This window comes from Callospermophilus lateralis, chromosome 7, assembly GCF_048772815.1.
Source record: "Callospermophilus lateralis isolate mCalLat2 chromosome 7, mCalLat2.hap1, whole genome shotgun sequence".
NCBI classification, from domain to species: Eukaryota; Metazoa; Chordata; class Mammalia; order Rodentia; family Sciuridae; genus Callospermophilus; species Callospermophilus lateralis.
Window position 1 is genome coordinate 142531208 of NC_135311.1, and position 27941 is coordinate 142559148.

The 27941-nt window shown below is 60.1% G+C and overlaps 1 protein-coding gene across 1 annotated transcript; it reads left to right on the plus strand.

Moving 5' to 3' along the window:
* Positions 1 to 27941, plus strand: Mmel1 (membrane metalloendopeptidase like 1). The gene is made up of 23 exons (XM_076863433.2): positions 1 to 136; positions 11930 to 12007; positions 12517 to 12573; positions 13318 to 13479; positions 13640 to 13720; positions 14688 to 14783; positions 15332 to 15450; positions 15959 to 16024; positions 17721 to 17855; positions 17938 to 18027; positions 22136 to 22272; positions 22570 to 22663; positions 23577 to 23705; positions 24172 to 24270; positions 24564 to 24644; positions 24967 to 25070; positions 25300 to 25358; positions 25714 to 25833; positions 26481 to 26614; positions 26724 to 26789; positions 27267 to 27362; positions 27681 to 27757; positions 27842 to 27941. The coding sequence occupies exons 1-23, from the start codon at positions 1 to 3 to the stop codon at positions 27939 to 27941; spliced, it is 2316 nt and encodes a 771-aa protein (XP_076719548.2).

Consider the following 27941-nt stretch of genomic DNA (forward strand, 5'->3'; position numbering starts at 1 on the left):
ATGGGGAAGTCGGAAAGCCCAATGGGGATGGAGAGAGCCAGCCCAACCGCGCAGAAGCGCAGAGGCCTCCTAGAGCGGGCGCTGCTGCTGCTGGTGACAGCAGGCCTGGTGGTCCTGGGCATCCTCTACAGCAGAGGTGAGTGAGGACGCTGCACCCCACCACCCACCCCGCCCCACAGGCCTGCCTGCCCCCAGTGGGGCCTGAGGGGCAGCCCAGGTCCCAGAGGCCCTCAGAGTCCTATCGCCGGCAACAGAGAGGGCCCCAGAGGGACGCTGCCCTGTGGGGAGCCAGAAGCCCCTTTCAGAAAGCTCTGCGTCACAGCTGCTCCTGGGGGCTCTGCGGGCTCTGCCTCCGCCCCCTCTGCCTCCGCAGGACTTCTGGATGGCAAAGGCAGGTCCCTGCCCCATCCCGCAGGCCCCCTCCCAGGCCTTGGCCGAGCAGCCCGCAGAGCACAGCTGCAGTTCCCGGCCAGCCCAGCAGGAGGAGCCCGGGCTCCTGAGCTAAGTCCCACCCCTGCCAGGCTCTGCTCACCTGGCGGCCTTCCCCAGTGCCATGCACTCCAGGTGAAGGTGCCAGCACCCGCCCCTGCCCTGCCAGAGGCCCCAGCTGTAGTCCCTGGGGCCCAGTGGCTTCTGAGACAGAGACTGCTAATTGCAAGACGGTGGGAGGGGCCATTCTGGGTACCCACGGAGATGGAGGTGTAGCCAGGACTGCCCTCAGGGACCCTGGGCTGCCCTGGTGCCCCTTCTCCTTTGCTCTCCCCCACAAAGACCCACGTGGAGGAACCAGAATGCTCCTCTTCAGGTGGAGTGGGGTGAACGCCCAGGCACCGGGCAGCCCTGGTCAACGTGAGCTGCCACCCGGCCCCTGGCCAGCCCCCACCCTCCCTGAGCCTCGGGTTCCTGGGCACATGGCCGGTGGAGCTCACACACCAGCGCTGACTCTGTCCTGCTGTGGGTAGGCACAGGACACGGACATGCAGGTGAAGGGCTTGCCTGGCCTGGTTCTAGGAACAGGGCATTGTGGCCATGTCACTCAGTATCCCCTCAGGAACCACCCATCCATTGTTGGCAGCTGTTCCTGCAGAACAGAAGTGGGTGCTGCCCGAGGACAGGGTGGGTATCCACAGGCCAGGCTGCCTGCAAGAGCCTTGTGGAGTGGGGCAGCTGCCCAGCAGTCACTGTGGTCTCTGGCCCCTCAGGGCCTCCTGCAGGGTCAGATGGGCACTGCCAGCTCCAGGGGCAGGAAGCTCACCTGGAGGGTCCAGGGCCCAGGGAACCTTTGTTCAGGGCTCTCAAAACACCTGGCTTTGATGCTTACAGGGAACAGGGAACCCAGCTTCAGCGTGCAAGGGGCCCCTCTCCTGCCTCTGTGGGAGCCCGCCCTGCAAGAGAAGAGACCCTCGCTCCCCCTTGCGGTGTGCAGGTCCTCGGTGAGGTCTCTGCCTCCTCCTGCCTTCACACCTCTGCCCCCATTTCTTGCCCACCTCTCCCCTCCCCTCCTGCATACTGAGCTCTTGGACAATCGGGCTCTCCCTGGCCCTCCGGGGCCTGCAGCCTTGGGCTCCTCAGCTGTGACCCCCCAGGAATGACCCAGGCTGACCTTGGCCTCAGTCCCCGATGAGGGGGCAGGAGCTTCTACATGCAGCCTGCTCATTGTTCGTTTCCAAGTGTGCTTTCTCATTTCCGTGTTCTTTCTTGATGTGTGAGTGATTCAGATTTATTTCTTTAATTTCTAGATTTAAATTATCGCCGGTTTCTGGCTTACTCGTGCTGTTGCCAGAAGCCCCGGTTCGAGCTGTTCTTGGTGAGGTTCTCTGGTGCTTGCTGGGGCTGGCCGGAGGGCTGGCTCTGGCTCCGTCCCCACAGTGCAGGTGCCCTTGTGGGACACGCAGCCCTGATGCTGCTGGAAGTGCTCCTCCGTGGCCGCGAGGTCCGCAACTCCTGCAGGCCTTGTCTTCTTCATTCTCTTGATCTTCAGTTATCAAGGGGTGTGCGTGCGTGTGTGTGTGCATGCGCGCGTGTGTACGCAAACAGTGGTGTCAGTTTCTTGTATTCGTTTGTCCATCTTAGATGTTTAGGGCTGTATTATCACATCGGCACATACTTAGATAAAACCAAAGCTTGGCTTTATAAGTATGAGGCAGGTTTCACATCTAGGTATACATAGAGAACCCTCTATCTTCCACGAATACCGTGCAGCCGCCCAGGGGGTCTGAGCACCACTCTTTGCCCTGAGTTCTTTGGTCTCCGTCCTCCTGCCTTAGTGAACACGCAGTGCTCAGTGGAATGGCTCAGTGGAATCGCTTGGTCTATCCTTTCCATTCTTTTCCCTTGAAACTTCATGGGCTTTGCCTCCCAGGTGCCCCTGGCAGTGGTGGGTGGTGGGTTTGGTCTTTGTCTTCTCCCTGTCTGCGTTCGCACTCAGCACCACAGCACCCCCTGTCTGCGGTTCCCGGTCAGCACCACAGCGCCCCCTCTGCGTTCGCACTCAGCACCACAGCGCCCCCTGTCTGCGGTTCCCGGTCAGCACCACAGCGCCCCCTCTCGGCGGTGTTCTCCTGCCTGCCTTTGCTCTTCTCCCGCCGCCTTCTGGATTGCTCTATCACGATTCACTCCATGTTCCCTCAACTCACTTGGAACTTTTATATTTCTGTCCTTTGGATGGTTATCTTCGATTCGTTCATTTAATTATTGGCTATTGAAGGTCACAAATAAACCTTTTTATAACAAAGTCACATGACAGTCCTGTGCCCCAACCCTGCCCATCCTGGATTCTGCTCCACAGAAGCAGTCCTGCTCTTCCCCTAGCGCCACGGCCCCCGGCCTTCTTTTGTAGATACAGGTCTGTTGGACACAGCAGCACTCACTCACGCAGCACGGCCTGTGGCTGCTCTCTGCTGGCCGGCAATGTGAGCAGAGAGGTGGTGACCACGCATGGCCACAGAACCTCTGGCCTCTACAGAAACAGCACCAGCCCCAGGACCAGGGCACCTCCTCATGCATCTGGAGCTCACTGTCCACCCTCGGCCCTTTGCTACATGGTGTAGGCCGTGAGTGGGCACCGTGTGGCTGTGGCTAACACCCAGACTTCAAGTGGACAGCCCCGCTGGCCATCCCACTCTCCAAACCCAGATGCATGTGCTCGGGTGGTTTCCATAACTCCTCTGTGCCTCGGTTTCCTGCTGTGAACGCACGTCAGGATCTCTGGCAGGAGAGCCTCGCTGGAGGGTTCCATGACTTCAGACACCAGTGACAATTAGAAAACTGTCCATAGTGTGTTGGTGGTCAGGTGCAATCCTCAAATGTCAGATTCTGCCATTGGCCCATCAATATTGCTCCTGCCATCTTGTTGGAAGGCACCCAGATCTCCACTTCCCAACACAGGCATAACTATGGCTTCCCATGAAACCCACACTCAGCATTTACCACTTTTTTGGGGGGTGGGGGGTGCCAGGGATAGAACTCAGGGGCACCCGACCACTGAGCCACATCACCAGCCTTATTTTGTGTTTTATTTAGAGACAGCATCTCACTGAGTTGCTTAGGACCTTGCTAAGTTGCTGAGGCTGGCTTTGGACTTGCGATCCTCCTGTCTTGGCCTCCCGAGCTCTGGGATTACAGGCGTGCACCACAGCGCCCAGCTCACTTACCACTTTTTATGGTGTGTTTTCAGAGCTGAAACATAGAGGATAACAGATTGCAGTTCCTGTATTCATTCTTACTTTGTTTCCTTATCATTACTAACTTGTTTGAAGAGTTATCCTTCTTTTTCTGCCAAATCATTCTTATTTTAAGGCCTGTCCTGACCCATCTCAAATAACAAAACCATGTGCTTTTCAAAGCAGATTTCAGCTGTGGGACGCTGCCACACGCAGCCAGAGTCTAAATCGACAGTTTCATGCTATTCACTCGGGATGTAACTCAATTCAAGGTGGCATTTCTAAATTTTAAAATTCTTCTCCTAACCTTTCTAATCTCTGCTCCAAAAACATTTTTTAAAACAGCAATCAGCTTTTAGTTTTGCACAAGTAGTTATCATTTGCTGTCTCTTATCTGCAAAAGGTCACAAGCTTGAAAAAAAAGGGGGTGTGGGGGGAGTTCCTGACAGTTTCTGACCTGAACAGCACTTTCTCCTTTGTTGCCGCGAGACCCTGGGTAAATTTTAATGGGCGGCCTCGGGCTGCCTCCCAGGGTCCCTCACCTCTCACAGTGAGTCTCCAGGTCTTCAGAGGGTGAGTCTTGCCCACGTCGCCGTGTCTGCTGGGCACTGCACAAGGTGGCATCATTTGCATCTACAACACAAGGTGCCAGTTCTCTTCCGGACCCCCACGAGTCCCACTTCCGGGCGACACACCAGTCCTTCTTCCTTTCTAGCCATCCCCCACATTCCGTCCAGTGGCTCCTAGACTGCAGGCGAGCCGCACGTTACCTCCCCACTTTGTTGTCTGGAGAGTCTTCATTCGCACCCATTCTGAGAGACCCTCGCTCTGGGCACAGACTCGTGGGGGGCTCTCGGGTCTTCTCCCTGCGGGTCACTCCATCGTGCCGCCTCGCACCGTCTCCTGAGGAGTCTGATGTGCTCCCCTTCTCCCCTGGTCTCTAGGTGGCTCCCTCTCCTGGAGCCTGGGTGAGCTTCCCCCGGGTCCCCAGCAGCGAGGCTGTGGGGTCTCTGTGGGGTCTGGGCTGAGTGTGAAGCTCTTGGCACCTGTCCTGTGGGGTTCTCTGCAGTATTGTGCTTCACAGTTCTCTGTCTTTCACTCATTTTGGAAAATACACGTCACCTTTCAGGTATTTCTTTTGCCCTTTCTCGCTCTCCCTCTTCCTTTCCTCCCCTTTTCTTTTCTCATGAAAGAGCAGGACAGGTCCTTCCTGGTTCTGTCTTTCCCTCTAGAAATACTTGCACCACGGGCCATCTGCCAGGAGTCCTCCCTGGGCCAGTCTGATGGACTGCTGCCTATGGACTTTCACCTTCTAAAACTGTGGGCTAAATAAACAGATCTCAAAGGACCCGGCCCCTGGTAGTTTGTTGTAGCAACAAAAAATGGGCTGACCCTCCACTCGTGGTGGACGGCTGTGCTGACCAGCAGTAGGCTCTTGGGGCAGGCAGGGGCATTCTGGTGCCGGCTGAGTCTCAGCCCTAGGCAGGCCTGCGTGCCCTGCCCCGTGCCCACATCAGCTAGACTCGGCCCCATGCCTGAGCACCCTGCCCACCAGTGGCAGCAGACCTCTGCTCCTGGGCCCAGAGGGTCTCCGTCCTTCTCCATGGGCTAAAGGTGTGTGTCGCCACCTTCGTGTAGAGCTGTGGGATTTTGCCTCTGGGGATGGCAGGGTTCACCTGCCCCCAGTGGTTCAGATCTCTTGCTCCCAAAGAAAGGGTCCTGGCCAGTGGAAGTGGTTTTGTGCCTGTATCACTGCCAGAGTGGGCCCTGCGTCTCAGTGCCCCGAGGGAGGCTCCTCCCCGTCTTCCAAGACCCGAGCCATCTTTCTCATGCACCTGGCAAGGGCCTCAGGAGGAACTTGTGGGTTCATGGGAGCTCCCAGATGTCAGGGGCTCTCCGCTGTTCTGAGCTGAGGGGCTCGGCCATGCTTCAGGATAAAGGGCAGCTGACTTCGCCCTGACTCCTTCTGTGGAACGTCTCTTACTTCCAGACCCTGCCAGGCGCGAAGCTACCCCACGACCCAACTTCTCCAAAACTCCAAGATTCCGTGTCCCAGGTATCCGGGGACCGTGGGTCTTTCCTGAATGGGATCCAGGAAAGTGGTGGTTTTTGTGGACCATCTGGCTTTTCTTATGGTTGGGAAGGAAATGATATTTTTGTCATGGCTTGTGACATTCCTAGGAAGAAGGTAGAACGACTCTGGCTGAAATTTTAGGTGTATATTAAACTTAGTAAAATACTAAGCAAGTTAATATCTCCATTGTTTCTTCCGAACAACGTGCTGCTGCTGTTATGTTAGGGACAAGCCAGGAACCCGCAGCAGACGTGCCTGTGTTGACACCATGCCCAGGTGACTCATCTGCACGCTGGAGCTTGGGAAGCCTTGGTTTGGGACAGAGTTCACCGAGAGTGCCTGATAACTGGAAGGCCCAGGGAAACTGCTAAGCAGTTGCCTATCAGTCTATCTCAGTCTGCTGGGCCTCAGGAAGTGCCATGGGCTGGGTGGCTTCAGGACCAGAAATGCTGCTTCCCACAGTTCTGAACACTGGAAGTCCAAGACCCAGGTGCCAGCCAGCTGGGTCTCGGTGAGGGTTCTCTCTGTGGCTTGCAGATGGCCTCCTCTCACTGCATTCTCCCCTGGGGGCCCAGCGAGGTCTGGTGCCCCTTGCTTTTCTGTAGGGTTACCCTTCCTACCTAATGAGGGCCCCACCCTTGACCTTTATCTCCCATCAAAGGCCCAACCTCCGAATATAGTCCCGGGCGCTTGCTGCTTCAGCACAGGACCCTGGGTAGATACAAGGAAGCATGCGTTCATCCCAGGCCTCACCCTGGAGAGCCCAGGAGTCTTCTAAAGCGAGTCCTCCAAACCAGTACCTCCCGCACCTCGGGGCTTTCGGTGACCCGACACGTGGGGAAGCCCTGCTCTAAAACAATAAATGGCCAGTGGTCTTGACTTCCGTTGACCTGGAATTAGCCTAGCATTCCTCTTTCGGGGTAGTTTAGCTGGTTATCAAACCAGGGCCCAACCCTCTCTCTCAGGGTCTCGGGTAGTTTGCTGCCTTCTGACCGCCACAACTGCTTTCAGAAAACTGCCGCGGCTCCGACCGTGCCCCTCCTGCAGGCAGACCCGCTTTCCCTAGGCCCTTGCTGGTCTGCGTGCTGACGGGGAGAGAGCCGGCCACAGAATCCCTGGTGTTTGTTCCACTTTGGATCTGTGGTGACCCTGCTGTGAAGCCTTGGTATAGCCATCGGTTTTGGAGGTCCTTAGCCACCATCTGTTTGGACATGACCCTCACATCTCCCCTGTCCTCCCCTCCCGAGGTCGGGCTCCACACATGCTCATTCTGCTCACTGTCCTCCGGCTCTCGACTCCCGCCATTTTTTCCATCTCTTTTTGACTTTGTCCCACGTTCCAGGTAAACTCTTTAGAACCTCACGCCAACCCACTAAGTCTCTCTTCAGCTTAACTCATCCAGTCTGGGTTTGTGGCTGTTTATCAACCTCGACGACTACAAGGTCTTAGGTCCAGAATTTTCAACTGATTATTTTCCAAATTTATTTCTTAAATATTTCTTGTCTTTATTTGGGGGGGAGCAGGAGGGTACTGGGGATTGAACTTGGGGACCCTCGATCCCTGAGCCACATCCCCAGCCCTATTCTGTATTTTATTTAGAAAAAGGGTCCCACTGACTTGCTAAGTGCCTCACCGTTGCTGAGGCTGGCTTTGAATCTGCAATCCTCTGCCTCAGCCTCCCGAGCCGCTGGGATTACAGGCGTGTGCCAGTGCACCGGCCTTGTCTTTATTCTTGATCATTTTATTTTCTCTAAGTGTTTCAAACATACTTGTTTTCCACATCTGCTGGCTATTGCAGCTTTAAAAAACACCCACCCCTACTCACTGGCACAGAGCAATTATGTGACAGGATACACCCACCTTTTGGCGGGGGTCAGCCGATCGGGTCAGGTTCAATTGGGGTAGCTCTGTTCCTTGGGAATTTCATGCACCCCAAGGACCTGGGCATGTTCCTCCCCTGGAAGTGACAGAAATTCACCAGGACAGGAAAGCACACCAGACCCTGCGGGCCCAGGGCTGGAGCACGGTCATCCCACCCCGATCCATTGACTGGAGGGAGCCCCAAGGTCACCCACGGTCGGGGGGCCAGTATCCCCTGCCCATCAGTGGGAGCCACGGCAGTCTGTGGCCGAGGCACCGGTGCAGAGGTGAGGGTTGGGGGTGCCCTTCTCTGGATCACAGAGTTCAAACCACAAACATCGGGCTCTAGTTCTGCTTTTCTGTTCTCACTGGGGAGACTTTCTTTCCATAAACATAAATCACATCCAAACTGGCTTTGTCTCCAGGACTGTCTCCTGGGAACCGAGGCAGTTCCCTCTGAGAGCACGTTGTCTCCGCGGGGACCTTGGGACGCTGCCAGCCTGGGACTGCTGCTCGCTGAGTCTCAGCCGCGTGTCCCCAGGCCCACGACACGGGCTCCCCAGGCCTGCGTGGCCACCAGCGTGGTTGGACCTTCTCAGGGGAGTCTCCATCAAGCTCCTGTGCAGACCAGGGAGGGAAAGAGACCGACGGGGAGAGGGGAGACTGAAGGTCTTCATTCAAGGACCTTGGATTATAAGCTTTCAGAGGGAATAGCACAATATTTAAAAAACAACTGGTTTTTTAAATACTGTGTCTGTGAAATGACTGGCATTTAAGCCAATGTAGAAGGACAAAGAGAAGATATGTCCCTGGACATTAAGGAAAAGCTGTCGTCCCTGGGGGGCCTCCCTGGCCGTGGGCTTGCTCACCGCCCTTCCTGGTGGCCACACTTCAGCAGCAGAGGAAAGCTGGCGTCTCTGCGACCTGCACACCCGGGGGTCTCACTTCTTTGATTGTCCTCCTATTTGGAAGGACAGAGATTTTGAATGACAGGTCGGGGCTTGGCCGTGCAAGCTCAGCCACCCACTGGGGACGTGAGTTGGTGTATCTCCCCAGCTCTGTCCATTTTTCCCAAGTGAGAAGGGGCTCCATGATAACCAGTGAGAAGCTCTTCCTGACAGGTGACGTGGAAACGTGCCTCTCCGAACTCCACTCTGGAAGGGTGGCCTCAGGAGCTGCAGTGCCTGGAACCCCCAGCCTTCCCTCCACGCGACTCTGGCAGCCGTGAGGGGACTCCCCTTCAGCTCCAGCTCTGGTCACCTGACCCGACTGAGGCACACTGGCCAGCACTGCCTGGCTCCCGGAACCCCTCACCGCTGGCCTTACCCTGCCTGGAGCCGGCTGCTCCTGCCCAACGTGCGGGGCGCTGCTGCGCGCGTGCCTTTCAGCGGGAGGCAGGGCGCAGACCCAGACTCCCTCGGGTTTTGTCTGAAGTGTGCCTGTCTCACTCTCCCCCGGGCCTGGGGGTCTGCGCCGAGTTGGCTCCTTTCCCCTTAAGCACTGACGGCCTCTTCCCTTGCCCCCTGGCCGCCCTTGCTTCTGGTGACAACCGGCCTTCGTTCCCCTCTCTGACGTCATGAAATCGGTCGGGATGGACGCTGTGGGTCCTTGTGGCTGATGCCTTCTTTCACTTAGTCATATAACATGCATGTGTTTTTAATGACTTAATAGCTTACTCACTGTCACTGCTGAATGATCATCCATTGTATGCAGGTGACAATTGGTTTACTCACCTACTGACGGTCCTCTAGGTGGCTTCTGGCTCATGTCCACTATAAATTTCACGTGCAGGATTCTTGGTGGCGACATGTTTTGGAATCTGTGGGGTAAACACCTGAGGTGTGGTAGCTGGATCATCTTCTCCAACCGAATTGAGTTTGTCTGTCTTCCAAGATGAATGGGTCTGGCTCCCACCCGCCCCCGGCACGAGTCCCCGCGGCGGCTCTGCGGCTCTGCCAGCGGTCGGCATCGCCAGGCCTGCTTTTGACTTAGCCACTCCAACAGGGGCGTGGGACCTCCTTGTGGTTGGAGTCCACAGCTCCCTGATGGAAAACGAAGGGCGGCATCTTGCCATGTCCCTTTCCACCCCCTGGGCACCTCCTGTGGTGAGGATCTTGTCAGATCTTTCGCCCGTTTTCAGTCGGTGTTGTTTTCTTATGCTCAAGTTTGAAGCATTCTTTGTACATTCTGGATAAAGGCGTTTTGTCTGATGCATGTTTTTTTCTGACTGTGTCTTATCTTTTTATTCTCTTATCAGATCTTTTACAGAACAGAAGGTTTTAAACTTAATAACATCAGATTACACTTTGTCTTTTTTGGATCATGCTGGTTATGTCACATTTTTAAAGTCTTCACCGAGCCTGAAGCCCCACACCTCTTCTTCAGTGTTTCCTCCAGAAATTGGGTAGCTCTGTGTTGAACTGGTCTTGTGGTCTGTCCTGAGCTACTTCTGTAGCCGGTGGCCTTGGTCCGGGCCCTCTCTCGGGTGCAGGGCTCTGCCCCTTTCCCCTGCCCTGTGGGTCTATCTGTGGGCTCTCTGTTCTGCCCCGCTGACCTGCTTCTGCCGCGTGTCTCTTCTTTGGCCCGTGTGCTGCTGGCTGGTAACACGCAGGTCATGGTGAGTCGTGGGGTCAAGGGCCGGGCTCCTTCCCGCTTGGCTCTTCTTCACCATGGTGTCCCCAGGCTAGTCCCTGGCCCCTCCACGCAAGCCTGAGCAGAGTCTGTACGTGTGACAAATGGCTTGCTGAGCCTTGCATGGGAGTGGGCTAGACCCACAGGCCAAGCTGGGGAGAGTGAATTCTTAGTGATTCTAATCCTCCACCCATGGACACATTCAGATGTGTGACTTTCTAAGCCGTGTTTGACAGCCCCACATGAAGGTCCCATGCATATTTTGTTAGACTTCTACCTGACTTTATCAATCTCGGTGCTATTATAAATGGCATCACCCCCCAACTTGGAATGCCAATTGCTCTTCGGGGGCAGAGGCAAGCCATTGGCCCTGGGTGTCAATCTTGGGTCCCTGAGCGGGCTAGTTTCTAGTTGTGGGAGCATTTTGGCAGTTCTTTGGGACTTTCTCCCCAGAGGATCACGGCATTTGAAACAGAGCTTTCTGGCTTCCACCTGTTTCCTTTCCTCGCCGTACTGAACCAGCAGAGCCTGCGGCAGGAGGCTGGGCAGCACCGGTGATGGAGGATGTCCCTGCCCACTCCCCTCTCCGCACCTGTGACGTCCCCTCCAGGTTTCTGTGTTTCAGGAAGCAGAGAGAGGCTCCAGCTCCAGACACAAATATAGACCCCACGGCCCCAGCCCCAATCCCACCCCCTCCAGCCACCCGCCTCTGGCCTCCAGTACCCTCAGTCAGTCCCACCAGGGAGTCAATCGCTGGCTGGGTTAAGGGTGTCCCCCTGTCATCTCTCTGCCACCTTCTGGCATGTCTCACCCGTGAGCCACACCCTAACCCTGGAGGTCACATGTCCTTCAGTCCACTCTTTCACAGGGGGTGTGGCTCTGGTTCCTGAGATGGCAAGCACCTGTGAAGCGGTCACAGCTCATTTTCTGGCCCCTTCCCTCCAAGCTCGCTTTGCATTTGAATGGTCACTTCTCTGCTGCTGGAGCTTGCAGAGCCTTCTCCTGTGGCCACCAGAGGGACGCCCTGGTGCAGGCCTCAGAGTTGGATCACTGGCCCCTGAATGGTGGGACCAGGAGCACAGAGTTCCCAGCCCCCAGCACCTTCTGTGCCACCTCTGTGCTCAGGCTGAGCAGAGCAGCCCCTGTTCCCCTCCCCAGGTCTGCTGCCTCTTGGGTGGGGAAAAGGAACCACCAGCCAGATCTGAGAGGCCAGGCCTGGCTCACCCTCTCCCCAAACCTGGGGTTCCACCTTCTGTCCCCCACGTTCCTCTCCAGACAACTGACAGTCCTCTCAGAAGACCCCATGCTGACCCCTGCACGTAGTGGAGAGGAGGGGAGGGTGGCCTGGAACCTTCAGCAGAGGGGGTGCGAGAGGGTGCAGGGGCTAGAGAGGAGGCTTCCAGGACAGGGGTCACCTCCCTAGGAAGGGCCTAGGGTGCCTCCCTGGTGGGACTCCAGGAGCTGCCCAATCGATGGAGCCTGGTTGGGTGGAACAGGCCAGGGTGGGGCTAGCAAGCCAGGGGTCTGCCTCCTGCTAGGGCCCAGGAAGCAGACAGAGGAAGAAGATTCTGTCCTTTGCCAGCCACCCGGTTCCCTGGTGACTGTGGTGGGCGGGGGCTGCAGAACCGGCCCTGCAGGGACACTGGTGCTGTCCTTTGGAGGCCGAGGCTGGAGGCCAGCTGAGCGCCGTGTCTCTCCCCAGGGAAGCAGCTGCCCCCCTTTACTAGCCGGCTTTACTTCTCCCAGGAAGAGACGACCACCGTAAAACGGAAACCCCGAGGTAGCCTTTGCCCTCCCTGCCAGACAGCCCCGAGGAGGTGGGCTCGGCAACCGCGCCTGCCACGGGGCGGGGTCTCCCTGGAGGGCCGGGAGCCGTGCGTGGGTGCAGGAGGGGTGTGGGGGAAGAGAGGACAGTGCAGGGACGCCAACCTTGAGCACCTGCTGGGTCAGAGCTGGGTGCTGGGGAGCCACTGGGCACTGCCTGTGAGGCGTCCAGCTGGGACAAGGGCAGGGTGGGGACAGCACAGGGGGCGCCTGGAGGAGCAGGTCCCCGACAATGGAGGCAGGAAGGCATGGCCAGCGTCAGCCTCAGGGGCCTGGCCACTGCAGGGACAGTGGGGGCAGGGGATGTAAAAGGGGCCCTGGGTCACTCACGGGTCATCCAAGCTGCCCTTGGGGAAGCCCTGGGCTGTGCTGCAGAAATGCCCTGAGGCTGAGGCTGGACCGGCTCTGGGGTGGAGGCCTGGTGAGGACGGCCACCCGCCCTGACACCGTACTCCTTGCTGGCAGCCATCAAAGAGTCCTCGCCTTCGGAGGTCTGCACCACCTCGGGCTGCGTGATGGCAGGTGAGGCGCAGCCCACCCAGGGCCCTCCTGGAGTGGGGGGCCGGGCTTGCTGGGGCTCCCTGCACCTCCTTCCTGCCCCTGCAGCTGCAGCCTGGTGGCTCTGAGGACCAGGGCTCTGGTCTGCACACGTTGTCTCCTGTTGGGGTCAGAGACTGCCATTTGCACAGGTCGGGTGGGGAAGGGACAGGAGAGACTCCAGCAGGCGCTTCTGCCAGAGTCGGTCCTGCAGGTGGTCTGTCTGCAGGTCCCCAGCCTCCAAGGGACCAGAATTCAAGGGAGGACTCTGGGTGTCTGCAGGAAGGGGGTCCAGCTGAGAGCACTCTGCAGAGACCTGAGTGTCCCCTGGGCCCAACACAGGGACTCAGCCACCCCCAGCAGGAAACAAACCCCAGGTGGGGGCTAAGCACACCTGATGGCTGAGAGGCTAAGGTCCTGCCAGGAGCCAGGAGCTGGCGCCAGCTCAAGGGCAGGGCCAGCAGCCTGGAGCCAGGCTCATCCCCACCCAGGGCCTCTCAGGTCAGACTGCTGGCGTCCCCAGAAGGGAGACTCAGGAGGCCACGAGGCTTCAAAGTCATGTAGGCGTTGAGCAGCCCCAGACTTGAGCCCACCTTTGATTCCAGCCCTATGTGGCTCAGAGAGGGTGACCGACCCTCCCAGGGGCACCTGGCTGCAGCTGGTTGGGAGGGAGACTCCGTGAGCAGATAGTCAAGTCAGGCCACCTACACCCCACCCTGGGACAAGCAGCTGCTAGGATCCTGCGGAACATGGACCCAACCAAGGAGCCCTGTGACGACTTCTACCAGTACGCCTGCGGAGGCTGGCTGCGGCGTCACGTGATCCCCGAGACCAGCTCGCGGTACAGCGTCTTCGACATCCTGCGCGATGAGCTGGAGGTCATCCTCAAAGGTGGAGCAGCCATCACCTCGGGAGCAGTGTGGGGACAGCACTGAGCCAGGACGGGGGCCTCCTGGGTCTCCCCTCTATCAGGAGCTCCCAGGGCACAGGCCTGCTGACCCTGGCCCCCGCAGTCACCTCAGGCCTCTGTCCACGTTCTCCTCTGCCCCAGGTGTGCTGGAGAAGTCCACTGACAAGGACCGGCCCGCAGTGGAAAAGGCCAAGATGCTGTACCGCTCCTGCATGAACGAGAGTGAGTGGGCGCCAGGTGGTCTGTCTGCACGTCCCCACCCCCCGGGGGGTCTAGGTGTCTGCAGGAAGGGGGTCCAGCTGAGAGCACTCTGCAGGGACCTGAGCATGCCCTGGGCCCAGTACAGGGACTCAGCCACCCCCAGCAGGAAACAAACCCCAGGGAAGGGCCCTGGTGAGACCTGCAGGTGGGCGGCTCCTGCCAGGGCCCAGGCGTGGGAGTGGACACTGCTCAAGGCTCAGGCCATGGGTCTGTGTGCTGTGCCCTCCACCTGGCCTGTGGGTCCATAAGCAGACCTGTTGTCAGCTGCCCTGTGATCTCGCTCACACCCAGGCCACTCTCTGTCCAGGCAGCAGGGGTCCTGCCGGGAGCCCAGGAGAAGCATGCATGTGTGAGTGTTGCGTGTGTGCGCGTAGTACACAACCATCGCAAGTGTCTCTGTGTTATACACACGTGTTTCTGTGGTGAGTACACACATGTGCATTGTGTGCGTGTCTAGCAGGTGTGTGCGGTGTGTGCTCTGTGGGTGTGCTCTGTGCAGGTGCACGTGTGTGGGTGTGCGTGGGTGCCGTGGCTGTCCTCGGTCTCAGCCTTTTCTGCCCGGCCTGCACTTACTTCTGGGCGGCTGCTCTCCTGAGCCTCCGCAGACCCGCTCTGCACCGGAGGCACCTGTCTTGGGTTCCAGCCGTCATCTGTAGTCAAGCCCCCAGCACAGCCCCACCCCCGCTGGAACACCCAGGGCTGCCGGTTCTGGGGACCGACCACGGTGGCAGGCTGGCCAGGCTGGTCATTGCTTTCCTAGGCTCACTCACCTGCTGCCAGCCCCGAGGGGGGCTGTGTGCTCTCGCCAGCCCCAGCCCCCTCCACGCCTGTGCTAAGATGCTGATCCTGTGAAGGGGGCGTGGGCTGGGTGTGACATGTCCCCTTGGGCCCGTGTCAGGCATGTGAGCCCCCCTCTTCCCCTTCTTAGGCGTGATAGAGAAGCGAGACTCTCAGCCCCTGTTGGATGTCCTGGAGACCGTGGGAGGGTGGCCAGTGATCGTGGACAAATGGAATGAGACCAAAGGTGAGGCCAGGCCTGGAGACAGCCTTGAGAACAGACAAGTGGACATAGCCTCTAGGACACCTTGGGACCCAGGCCCTCCAGGGGAGGCCACCCGTCTGTCTGGCTGTCAGCTCTCAGGAAGTCCCAAGAGGCCCATCTCTGCCAGCACCAACCTCAGGGCCCTGGGAGCAGGCTCAGGGTCCTAGCCAGAGAGCGAGTGCCATCTGTGCGAAGCTCTGCAGAGGGCACCCCTCCCGGACTCCTAGACTCCCAGTTCCGAGCAGGCTCTGGGACCCCTCCAACTCAGGGTCTGGAGTGACCACAGAGCAGTTAGCGGCCCCCACGCAGTGCTGCACTGGGGGCCCAGTTGTCCCTGTGGCCTGTGTGGGGAGGTATGACCCCTCCCTCGCGCTCCAGCCCTCTGGGCCCACAGTAAGCTCGTCACCCCCACCTGGGCAAGGGTCCCCTCCACCTGGAGCTCTGGGCTTAGGAGGCAGATGCGTTGCCTGGCGAGGGCTGGGCTGAGACCCCAGGCCCTGACGGTCTCCAGAGTGGACATGACTCCCCAGGCCCCCAGTGGAAGCTGGAGCAGCAGCTGGCCCTGATGAACGCTCAGTTCAACAGGCGCGTCCTCATCGACCTCTTCATCTGGAATGATGACCAGAACTCCAGCCGCCACATCATCTACGTACGTGCCCCCCCTGCCCCCCCCCCCGGCCGGCCAGGCGGGGCCTCGGGGGGGGGGGGGGCGCGGGGGGACACAGGCCCAGGCAGTGGGGCTGTGTGCTCAGGGCCTGGGCTCCCCGAGCCCTTTCCTGGCCCACTTCTGAGCCTCTGGGGACGGACGGCACGGAGCAGGGTTTCTGTGGTTCTCAGGGACAAGGAGGCCTTTGGCACCAGGGCGGGAAGCCTACTCCCAGGGCCCCAGGGAAACGCGTGTGAGGCCACTCCGGGAGGACTGAGCACCGAGAGGCCCTGCAGGGCCTGGCCCTCCACCCTTCTCTGGCTCCCCCAGTCCTGTCCTCCAGGCCCTGCCCAGCCTCCCTGTCACTCAGAGCTAGTTTAGGCTCCTGGGGTGACACTCTATAGCATCTACCCTCAGGGGTGTGAGTATCCCACTGGGTACAGTCCTGGAGGGGTGCTGCAGGCTGTGGACCCCGGGCTCTTGCCCAAGGTCATACCCTCTGTGTTTCCAGATAGACCAGCCCACCTTGGGCATGCCCTCCCGGGAGTACTACTTCAGCGAGGGTGACAGCAAGAAGGTGAGCTGGGGCCCTTCCGCCCATGCTGGGCCTGCCCCTCCCACCTCAGGGCCTATTGGGGCCAGGGGCTCCATTGTCCACTGACCCTTGCAGCCCACAGCAAGCTTCTGTGGCCAGTTCCAGGGTCCAGCCTGGCCCTGGATGCCAGGGACGCAGATGCAAGGGCTCACCTTCAACACCCTCTGCCAGGCTCCGGAGAGCTCAGCCAGCAGGCAGCCTGGGGGCCGCCTGCCAGCCCCAACCAGCCCTGCCACGCAGAGCAGGCCACACTGCCAGGGTCTGCCCAGACATGCCCAGCATGAGCAGCTGGCCCGAGCCCACATTCTGCTCCTGTAGCAAGGGGCTCAGTCAGGAGAGAGAGACAAGTGTCCAGAAAGGCCAGCCAGGGCAAGGGGGCTGGGGTCAGGGACGAGTCAGAGAGCAGAGAGCAGGTAGGGGGTGGGGGCACCCCAGGAGCAGAACAGGAAAGGCAGGAGGAGTGGGTGGCCCCAATGGAAGGGCTGGGAGCCCTGGGGGACCTCCTGGCAGAGGGGCAGTGAGCTGAGCTTTGAAGGATGGGTCAGGCCAGGAAGAAGGACGGCTGACGCCGAAGCATGGAGCCCAGGGGTCGGGAGAATCCTCAGATATCAGGAGCTGGAGTGTCCCGTCATGGGCCACCTCAATCAGACCTGCAGGGGGGCACTGGCCCTCCTGGTGCAGAGCAGCGTACAGATGTGGCCTCTGCCTGGCACAGAGCAGCATACAGAGGTGGCCTCTGCCTGGTGCAGAGCAGCGTACAGATGTGGCCTCTGCCTGGCACAGAGCAGCATACAGGGGTGGCCTCTGTCTGGCAGAGAGCAGCGTACAGGGGTGGCCCCTGCCTGGTGCAGAGCAGCGTACAGATGTGGCCTCTGCCTGGCACAGAGCAGCATACAGAGGTGGCCTCTGCCTGGTGCAGAGCAGCGTACAGATGTGGCCTCTGCCTGGCACAGAGCAGCATACAGGGGTGGCCTCTGTCTGGCAGAGAGCAGCATACAGGGGTGGCCCCTGCCTGGTGCAGAGCAGCGTACAGATGTGGCCTCTGCCTGGCACAGAGCAGCGTACAGAGGTGGCCTCTGTCTGGTGCAGAGCAGCGTACAGATGTGGCCTCTGCCTGGCACATATCAGCGTACAGAGGTGGCCTCTGTCTGGTGCAGAGCAGCATACAGGGGTGGCCTCTGTGGCTCCTTCGCCCTGAGGAAAGCCCCTCCCAGGATGGAGGGGAAAGGGGGTCTCAGTCTGGCCAGGAGCCCCTACCCCAGGCTTCCTCCCACAACATGAGCCTCACAGGTGCCTGCAGGGCCAGCCCTTCAGAGCCCTCTGCCACAGGGCTGGGGCATGGGTCACTTGGTCAGCAGGGATGGAGCTGGGTCAGGAGCAGCCTAGTGTGAGCCGTCTGGTGTGACCCTGGTGTGGGGCCCGACACCACAGTTTGGGTGGACAGCAGGTCCACGGGGCACACAGCTGTTCTGGGAGTGTGATGGGGGCCACAGGGCTCTGAGCTGGGCAGGCGCAGGGCCCTGTGTGCTGCAGAGCCTGGGGGCTGAGGTCGGCCAGACGGGCTCCCTGGGGGCTGCTCCACGTCATCACCCACCCCACCCCACAGAGCGCTCCATGGTGGCCGAGGCGGCCGAGGCGGCCGAGGCGGCCCAACTCCATCCACGGTCCTTTGGCCCAGGTGCGGGAAGCCTACCTGCAGTTCATGATATCGGTAGCCACCATGCTGCGGAAGGACATGAAGCTCCCCAAGGACAACAAGCTAGTGCGGAAGGACATGACGCAGGTGCTGGAGCTGGAGACGCACCTGGCCAACGTGAGGCGGGGCCGGGGACCGGGCCAGGGGTCTTCGGCCAGGCTCCGGCCACCCACCCCACGTGACCCCAGCCTACATGCAGGCCACAGTGCCCCAGGAGGAGAGGCACGACGTCACGGCCCTGTACCACAGGATGAACCTGAAAGACCTCCAGCACAAGTTTTCCCTGAAGGTGAGGCTGGCGCGCACCGGAGGCCAGCGCCAGCACCGGCCCGGGCCTGACCTCACCCCCACTGTGCTTCAACCATGCCCCCCCAGGCAGGGACCAACTCGCTGCACCCAAAGGGTAATATGCTGAGCACAACCAAGCATGGTGACCAATCCCAGAGGGACAGCAGTCACCACCTGTCATCGGGGACAGTCACCCTGCCTCACCATGAGGGTTGGGTGACCCCAGTTTATCAGGAAACAGGATGGGGGGGCTGCAGACTGTCCTAAGGTCTTCCCGACCCAGGGGCTCTGCCCACCCTGACCGTGGGGCTCCCACGACCCTCCCTGCCTGGAGATCAGAGCCTTGGGCTGGGGGGCAACAGAGAAGCCACGTAGCCAAGGGCAGGGATCTGGCCCCCAGCCCGGCAGTGGCTCAGCCCACCCAGCCCTGCCCTGAGTGGCTGGCCAGCTCCAGGGGTATCCAGGAGGGGCAGAAGCAGTGCAGGTCCAACCTCAGCAGCTGTGGCAACGGAAGTCAGCGGGAGGAGAACGGGACCCAGAGCTCCTCCTCCTGACCAGTCACATGAGCGTCCACACGCACGGCTCTCCCAAGGATAAGACTGGAACCCTGGAGAGAGCCCTGGACCCCACTTATCACCCCTGGTGTCCTGGGAGGCCCGGTCCCTGTCCTGCACACTGGCCCCAAGAAATGGCCAGCGGCAACACCCCTCCCCTAACCCAGCCCCTGGCTCCCTGGCCAGCAGACCTCTGCAGGGCCAGGACTGGGCTCCATGGGGGCACAGAACGAAGCCTGGCCCACCCAGGGAGGGACGGCAGGCGAGTGACCCGGAATGTGCAGGAAAGCGGGAAGCCACGCAGGGCCAGTGCTGGACATGGGGAGAGGGGCCAGGGAGACTGCCCGGCTGTCGGGGCCACCAAGGGCCCAAGGCAGGGCTGTGAGGGGTCAGGGGGCTGAGCCAGTGGACTGCATCAGCCTGGGGGCCATATAAAGGCCTGGACTCCTGTGAGAGGGCCTGGGGCAGGGCAGGGCAGGGCAGGGCAGAGCAGGCAGGGCCGGGCAGGGCAGGGCAAGCCGGGCAGTGGGCATGGTGGAGGCTGTGCTTACCTTGAAGGAAGAGCCCTCAGGGCCAGATGCGGGAGGCGGAGGAAGTCCTCAGGTGGCCTGGAGGCGCCTGGGGTGGCCTGGGAGTGGTGGGAGGCTTGTGAAGTGCCCAGTGACAGGACCCGGCCAAGGCACCAGAGGCCCCTGCTGCCCCTGCTGCCCCTGCCACCGTCTCCTCCCTGGGCACCACGCCCTCACCCCACACGAGGAACAGGGATGTGGCGCCTGATGTTGACCCAGGCTCCTGTCCCACACCTCGAGGTGACCCCACATGCCTGCATCTAGCACAGAGTGACAGCTGGCAACGCGGCAGCTGCACCCTGGCCCCCGACTGGGTTGGCGGAGCTCCACTCTGGGCTTCCCGGAACAGCTCCATGATGGGCTCCGGCACCATCGTCTGCGGTGCGCGGGCAGTGCCAGGTGGGAGGGGCCGTTCAGTCATGGGCGGCACGCGCAGGCCTTCCCCGCGGCTCACGGTCCACACGCCTCACCAGGGCTGGGTGGCGCCCACCTTTCTCCCCAACCCACCTTCAGACGTGTGTGGCATTGCATCTGGGTCCAGCTGGGCTTCCTGATGCCCACGAGGCTGGGTGCCGTTTCCGTCCACTGACCTCGGCTCCCTCTTCTGGGAGTGTCCGCGCAGTCCCTTGCCCTGGTCTGGCAGCTGTCTGCCTTTCCCCTGCTGCTGGCAGAGCTCTTGCTGCTCCAGAAGCACCCCTTGATGGCCAGTGTCCTCCTCTGAGCAGCTTGCGTCCCCACTCCTGCAGCAGGCCCTTTCTTTCGTCCAGTTTATCGACTGATCAAAGGCCTAGCAGTCTTCTCTGCATGCTGATGTTCCAGTGTCTGTCTGGACTCTCTGCCCTCCAGGGCGCCCAGGCCTGCGATCTGCCCTGAACTGGTTGGCAGCCACAGTGAGATGGAGGGTTGTCTGGTCTCTTCCTTAGGAATCTCCCATGACCACTCCATCTGCTGATAAGATGACCCCCTGACCACTGGCAAGTGCCATCTTTGGTGTAAACCAAGTGTGTTTCTGTGTGTCTCTGGACACTCTTCTGCTCTGTTGGTCTCTGTCCATGTGCCAGCCACGGTCACATTCACTACTGCAGCTTTCTGAGGAGTCTTGATATCCAATCAGTTTGGCAACTTGGTCCTTCAAAAGACTATCTGTATTGGTCAGGAATGGTGGCGCAGGCCTGTAATCCCAGCAACTCTGGAGGCTGAGGCAGGAGGATCCAAGATCAAGGCCAGTCTCAGCAACTTAGCGAGATCCTGTCTCAAAATAAAAAATAAAAAGGGCTGGGGGCCTGGGCTGTGCTTGTGGTTCAGTGGTAGAGCACTTGTCTAACATGTGTGAGGACCTGGGTGTGATTCTCAGCATCACGTATAAATAAACGAATAAAATAAAGGTCCATCAACGTCTTTAAAAAAATTTTTTTTAAAGACAGGCTGGGGTGTGGCTCAGTGGTAAAGCATCCTGAGTTCAATCCCCAGTACAAAAAAGAAGGTTGTCTGAACTGTTCTGGACCTTTTGCATTTTTTTTTAAATATAGTTCATTTGTTGCTGAACCTTTATTTTATTCATTTACTTATATGTGGTGCTGAGAATCGAGCCCAGTGTCTCACACATGCCAGGCAAGCGTTCTGCCACTGAGCCCCACCCCAGCCCCTGCATTTTTATATAAAACCTTCAATCAGCACCAAGCGCTTGCTGGGATTCTGCTAGGAAGTGCTTTGAGGAAGACGGGCAGCTGGACTGCACCGCACCTTCCGCACTTCCCACCTCTGAGCCCCATAGAAGCCTCCTTTCATTCATGACTTCCCATTTCTCTGAGTTCTGTGGAGCTGGATTCCCAGCTCTCTCGCAGCTGGCCCCAGGTTTACTCCCAGGGCCTCTGTGCGTGCCGGGGTGAGTGGCTCTGTGTGGTCAGTCCACCTCCTGGTTGGCTGCCCCACACAGAGGTCCCAGCTTGGGAAACAGGGGTGTTCCTCAGCTCCCGTTAGACCTGATAATTCATCTGCAGATTCTTAGGCTTCATACACAAGAAATCACGCCATCTGGGGAAGCGCCAGGCGGGAAGCGTCCCCCGCCAATCCTCAGTTGGTCCCGCTTCACCCTGGTGGGACGCCGCCTGCCGTCCTGGCGGGAGACTCGGCCTGTCGCCCTGGGTCAGGCACCCGGGCCGGGCCTCGCCAGTCTGGCCTGCCTACAGTTTCCCGTCGTGGCTGGAACTGTTTGTAGATTTCCCACATCAGGCCACAGAACTATTTTTAGCTTGCCAAGAGTCTTTCTAGTGAGCGATGGTAAATTTTACTAAGTGCCCTTTCTGTATCCATCAGAATTATCCTGCGACTCTCCTCATTTATCCAGTTACCATAGTGAATTCTACTGATTTGATTTTGAAAAGTGACACCAAACTGGTATTCCTCAAATAGCTGGCCTGTGACGTACGCCACTGACCCCTGGGATCAGCTGCATTCTATCTGCTAATATTTTGCTCAGAATTTTTGCATATACTCTCATAACACTGGTCAGTGTTTTCTTATTATGTCCTTACCCTGGTCCTTAATACTAAGGTGATTCTTGGACTCACTAATCAAGTTGAAACGGTTTTTCCTCCTTTTTCTCCTCCCTGGAGAGTCTGCTTAAGATTAACAGTCTGTTCTCCCTAAATGTCAGATGGAATGCACTGGAAAAAACAGACGGGCCTGGAAATTTGTGGGAATATTTCAACTGAAAGAGTCAGTTCACTTAACCTGTGAGACCATTGATATTTTCTGCTTGTTGTTTCTACTGTCATTTCTCACAGGGATTTCATTAATCGCACTTCACTTTTCACACACTCTCACCTGCCTCGGGGCCCCTGGACTCTGTGGACGGCCACCCCTGCTCTCCTGGTTCCAAGTGCTGCACTGTTCCCTGCTCCCCTCCTCTGGGTACTCCTGGCTGGGGCTGGGTCTCCTGGGTGCCCGGGAGCTGTCCATCTCTCCCTGTTCCCTCCTCCTACAGGGATTCAACTGGACTCTGTTCATACAATCCGTGCTGTCCTCGGTCAAGATCACGCTGCTGCCCAATGAGGAGGTGGTGGTCTATGGCATTCCTTACCTGCAGAACCTTGAAGAGATCATCCACATGTACCCTCCCAGGTGAGGCCCAGAGAAGGGCCCAAGGGCCGCAGCTTGTGTGTCGCTGCCCCCTCCACACACACACAGATCCGCTCTCAGGAGAGGGCTGCATCAAGTAGGTGCCCTCAGGTGCGGGGACAAGGGAGGTCACACTTGGCAGCTGTGGAGCCTGACGCTAGAAACCAGGGGCAGGCCGACTGACGCCTGGGTCGCTCTGGCACCCGGAGCTCTGCGTGGGCAGGATGTGCTGGCCAAGCTGCAGCCCACTCTCGGCCGAGCAGCTCACTTGTGCTGCCCCTGCCCTGCCTCCTGCCCCAGGACCATGCAGAACTACCTGGTCTGGCGCCTGGTGCTGGATCGCATCAGCACCCTGAGCCAGCGATTCAAGGACGCACGCGGGAACTATCGCAAGGTGAGCACTCCCTGCTGCAGGGCTCCATGGTGCCCGGGGCCAGGCCCTGCTCTTTCACAGGTGACTGAGCATAAGCTGGGGGCCCCACAGGAGGCCACGGGGCAAAGCATGGGCTGTACAGGCCCAGCACCTGCCCCTGGGGCAGTCAACATGCAGTCAGCAGAGCAGAGACCTCCTGTCCAAAGCAAGTGTGACTGAAGGGAGGGGACAGGAACAGAGCAAGCTGCCACATGGAGGTGACTTTGACCTTAAGGGCAGTAAAGAGACCAGGGGAGAGTTGCAGGGAGCAGAGAGCCAGGGCAGAGGCCCAGAGGCAGGAACAGGCAGCCCAGGAGGCCAGACCCAGCAAAGGGGCAAGCCAGCTTCCCAAAGGCAGGCAATCCCGCAGCCAGGAGGGGCAGCAAGGCACCAGGCAGGGCACTCGCTGGACGGGTCACATTTCCATGCCTTCCCCTCCCACCCCTGGGGACACATGGGCATGCGGTCTCATCACCACTTCAGTGGTAGGGAAACAGGGCCCAGGGGGCTGGGGCTGGTGGCCAGGGTGGACACAGTCCCCAGAGCTTGCTCTAGGGTCAATACTAGCCCTGTGTCTTGGAGGCAGATAACCAGGGCGGAGGGAGGACAGGCCCAGCAGATGACCCCACCTCTCCCAGAGTAGCGGCCCAGCACCTGGCCTGGGTGGGTGGGAGTCCCACAGCTGTCCAGCTCCCACACCCACAGCCAGCACTCGGAAGCAAGTCTGAGACATCCCATGTCCCACGTCCCACTTTGGCCGGTGGCACCCCAAGACCAGGGACAGGGTGGGTCTGCTGGCCTCACAGACCCAGGGCCCCACGCGGGACCTGGGCTGTGGATGCAGCGAGAGGGTGCACCGTGAGGGCAGGCGCAGTGAGGCAGACCCCGATGCCAGGCGCTGTACGGCACCACGGTGGAGGAGGTGCGCTGGCAGGAGTGCGTGGGCTACGTGAACAGCAACATGGAGAGCGCCGTGGGCTCCCTCTACGTCATGAAGGCCTTCTCCAAGGACAGCAAGAACATGGTAGGTGCTGCCTCCTGCCACGGGAAGGCAGGCCCTCCACACGGGGCACGCCCAGGCCAGGCCCTTGTGCATCTCGCTCAGGGACATCCAGAGGACATGTGTTTGTCCCAGGGGCCTCAGAGGGAGGCCAGGGAACCTTGCCACCCAGTGCTTCTGGCCCCCAAATCCCTGCTGCCCCCAGCCCTGGGCCCTGCAGACCCCCTGAGCCAGGCACGAGGTCTACACACAGTGAGCCCAGGGCCAGCAGGCCTTCTGCGCACCTGCAAGGACTTGAGCCCCAGGGCAGGGACCCTGAATGGAGGTGGTCACCCCCATACCAACACCACACCTCACCCAGGAGGCCCCCAGCTGGGGCAGCCCGGGGACACCTCCAGAGGTGTCTTAGATCCATCCATTCCCCAAAAGTCCCTGAAGGTGGGTCACACAGCCCCCTGATGAGTCCAGGACCCAGGCCATGTGCCCCCAGGTCAAAGAACTCATCAACAAGGTGCGGGCTGTGTTTGTGGAGACCCTGGATGAGCTGAACTGGATGGACGAGGAGTCTAAGAAGAAGGCCCGGGAGAAGGTGGGCAAGCCACGCAGAGGTCCCCAGTAGCCCCAAGGTCAGGACCTTCACCCCCAGGGGCGGCCCCAGGGTGGGAATCAGGAATGGAAATCCCCGCCACTCCAGGAGCAGGCTGTGGGCAGGGGCTGTGGCCAGGGAGTGGGGCCTGCACCTGTGGGACAAGAAGGCGACTCCCCAGGCCCTGGCTGGCTACACAGTTCTTGGTGCCTTGGCCCTTAGTCCCAGGCAGGGGGCAGAACTGGCAGGTGGCCTCCTACGGGGGGCCGGGGCACAACCAGTCCTCTCCCTCTCAGGCCATGGGCATCCGGGAGCAGATCGGCTACCCAGACTACATCCTGGAGGAGAACAAGCACTTAGACGAGGAGTATTCCAGCGTGCGCCCCTACCCCCAGTGCCCCTCAGGACCTCTGCCTGCCTTGCCCACCGCCCAGCCCCTGCCTCCAGACCACCACTGGGGACACGGGGCTCTGGGCCAGGCACCCTCCCGCAGCCTGGGGTGGCTTTAGTTCAGAGTCACATAGGCAGATGCTGAGGGCCAGGGACCCACTCATCCCCCCACCCCACCGTCTGCACCCAGAGCAGGGGCCATTGCTGGCTGCTGGCGAGTCTCGAGGCCCTTCCCTGACCACCCTTGACCCTCGCCCATCCCTCCGAGGACCCAGCCTGAGCACCGCCGTGGCCGCCCCTCTCTCATAGCTGAACTTCTCAGAGGACCTGTACTTTGAGAATGGGCTGCAGAACCTCAAGGCCAATGCCCACAGGAGCCTTAAGAAGCTTCGGGAAAAGGTGGACCAGAATCTGTGAGTGGCGTGGCCAGTGTGCCCTTCAGGAGCTACCTGCTGGTAGGGGTGGCCCTGTGCCTGGCTGAGGCTGGGGAGGGACCCTGGGCTTGGATCTTGACGACCAGGCATGGCACGTGCTCCGGCACGGCCACGGTGACAGGACAGGCTTAGCCAGCCAGGGCAGGGAGGCGCTGAGGGAAGGCCCCAGCAGACGTGGGCCCAGGTGACAACGGTGTGTTCACCACAGCTGGATCATCGGGGCTGCCGTGGTCAATGCATTCTACTCTCCAAACCGAAACCAGATTGGTATGCCGGCCGCCTCGCTGCCCACCCCACCCCCAGAGTCCTAGGGAGCCCCCCAGCGGTTGCCAGAAGGGGAGTGCACTCTCCCACCTCACTGTCGCCCCTCAGGGCTGCGCAGCTGCAGGAGTCGGGGGGATGCAGGGGGCAGTCCCTGAAGGCACACGGTAGCCAAGAGGCCAGAGGGTCCCGGATCTAGCCCCACCCTCTCAGCCTCTAAGCCTGTTTCCTCAGCTATACACTGGGGGGGGGAGTCCATCTCCCAGCCACGGGAGTGGATGGTGGGACCCTGGAGGTGACACCTGAGCATGGCGCACAGATGTGCCCACTCAGTTTATTTTTTGTCCCCCCGTGGGGCCAGTTTTCCCTGCTGGGATCCTCCAGCCACCCTTCTTCAGCAAGGAACAGCCGCAGGCCTTGAACTTCGGGGGCATTGGGATGGTGATTGGACACGAGATCACACATGGCTTTGATGACAACGGTAAAGGGGCTGCCGGGGTCTCCAGACCAGATTTGCACCTGCCAGCCACACACCTGTCTCCAGGAGCTCCTGGGGCCTCCAAGGAGGTCTGGGGGGACGCAGGCCAGGGCATGGGAGCATGTGCTGGACTCAGGGAGCTGGGGCAGATTAGGTCTTGAACGCCACCCAGGGCCCCATCCAGAGAAACCGCCAAGGTACAGCAAGGGCCCGGGCTGGATCCCAAGGTCCTGATTCCCCTTCTTGGCTGGTCACTTCCCCAAGATGGTCATGGTGATCCCCCCAAGGGCACCCCTGTGCTCCTGGGGGCCCTGTTCCCTCACCTGGGGTTTAGAAAGTTAGCACATGTCCAGAGAGAGCCATACACCCAGTGTCCCGAGGACCCCAGGACCCAGTAACAGCAGGCCCTTCAGGGTGTGGGGACCACGGAAGCCCTCCCTCTCTGGGGCTGAAGCACTGCAGCACACCCTGTCCCCTCTGAGCGTGTCCAGCTCTGCAGGGCTCCGGCTCTGCCCAGGAGTGTGAGCTCCAGCTCCTGGGGTCGGCTGGAGGCCAGCACAAGTAGCCTGACCGTGGACAGGCCTTGGCTAGGGGGAGGGCAAGTACAGGCTGGGGCTGGGGGACAGCCAGCTCCTCACTGCCCTGCTCAGGCCGGAACTTCGACAAGAACGGCAACATGCTGGACTGGTGGAGCAACTTCTCGGCCTGGCACTTCCGGAAGCAGTCGGAGTGCATGGTCTACCAGTACAGCAACTACACCTGGGACCTGGCCGACAAGCAGAACGTGAGCGCCCGCCACCACGCCCACCCGCACTCGGCCCTGGTGCTGTGGGAAAAGGGGGCCAGGGCCGGGGCCAGGGCCGGGCCCACGCCCACCTGTCTCCTGTGCACAGGTGAACGGATACAGCACCCTGGGGGAGAACATTGCGGACAACGGAGGAGTGCGGCAGGCGTACAAGGTGGGTCTGAGCAGGAGCCTCGAGCAGGGGACAGAGGGCCTTCAGCATAGGCTGAGACTGTGTCCTGGGACTCTTCCTGATTGGGCAGGCAGCATTGCCCCAGAGCATTGGGCAGGCCCTGGGCCTCAACCGGCCTGAGCTGGCCACTTTTCATCTCCAAATGAGGTGTAGTGGACTAGTGACCGCATGTCCACCCACCTCAGTCCCTCACCTACAGCCAGGAATGGAGAGCCCTAGGTACCAGGTACCCATTCGGGTGGGCACCAGCTGGCAGGCCACCTGGCCAGACCCCAAGGATCCCTGCTGGAGTAAGCATGCGGAGGCAGCTCGGGAATCAGGGGTGTGCCCGAGGGCCCTAAGCTGCAGAGCAGGGCCCCGTCCACAGGTCCTGGAGCCAACCTCCATTCTGCATGGAGATCAAAGGGTTCAGAAGGCCTGGCAGGACTGGCCAGGCCCAGCACCCATTTGGGCCTGCAGGCTTACTTAAAGTGGACCAAGGAGGGCGGCAAGGACCAGCAACTACCAGGACTGAAGCTGACCTGCGATCAGCTCTTCTTCGTCAACTACGCCCAGGTGCAGCTCCTGTCCCACCCGCCCCCAGCCTCCCCACCACACCTTGGAGGGCCCACTCTAGGGCCTTGAGGGACACTGTGAGCTGGCCAGACCACAGAACCAGAACCAGTGGTCCTGGAGGGCTTTCTGGAGGAAGAGGCTGGCAGGGGAGGGAGCTAGGAAGAGCCAGTCAGTGTGCAGGGAGGAGAGCACCTGCTGGCTTCCTCCCCCACCTCGAGGGGCAGCCTGGGCTGTGGGGACTGCTGCCAGCCCCTGCCACAACCAGGGGCACCCTTCCAGCCCCACAGCCTTGTAGCCACGCCCTTGGTGCACCCGCAGGTGTGGTGCGGGTCCTACCGGCCTGAGTTTGCCATCCAGTCCATCAAGACTGACGTCCACAGTCCCCTGAAGTACAGGCAAGTGTCCCCTGCCCACACCCGTGCCCCCAAACCCACCCAGGCTCCTGTCTCAGGCTGTTCTGTCCACCCGCTCATCTGCAGGGTGCTGGGCTCATTGCAGAACCTGGCTGCCTTCGCTGACACCTTCCACTGCACCCAGGGGTCCCGCATGCACCCCAAGAAGCGATGCCGCGTCTGGTAG

Excerpts from the sequence above, each read along its gene's own strand:
- Mmel1 (XM_076863433.2), top strand. The coding sequence starts at position 1 with ATGGGGAAGTCGGAAAGCCCAATGGGGATGGAGAGAGCCAGCCCAACC. Across the intron at positions 24,645-24,966 it reads TAGACGAGGAGTATTCCAGC|CTGAACTTCTCAGAGGACCT; the intron begins GTGCGCCCCTAC and ends CCTCTCTCATAG. Across the intron at positions 25,071-25,299 it reads GAAAAGGTGGACCAGAATCT|CTGGATCATCGGGGCTGCCG; the intron begins GTGAGTGGCGTG and ends TGTTCACCACAG.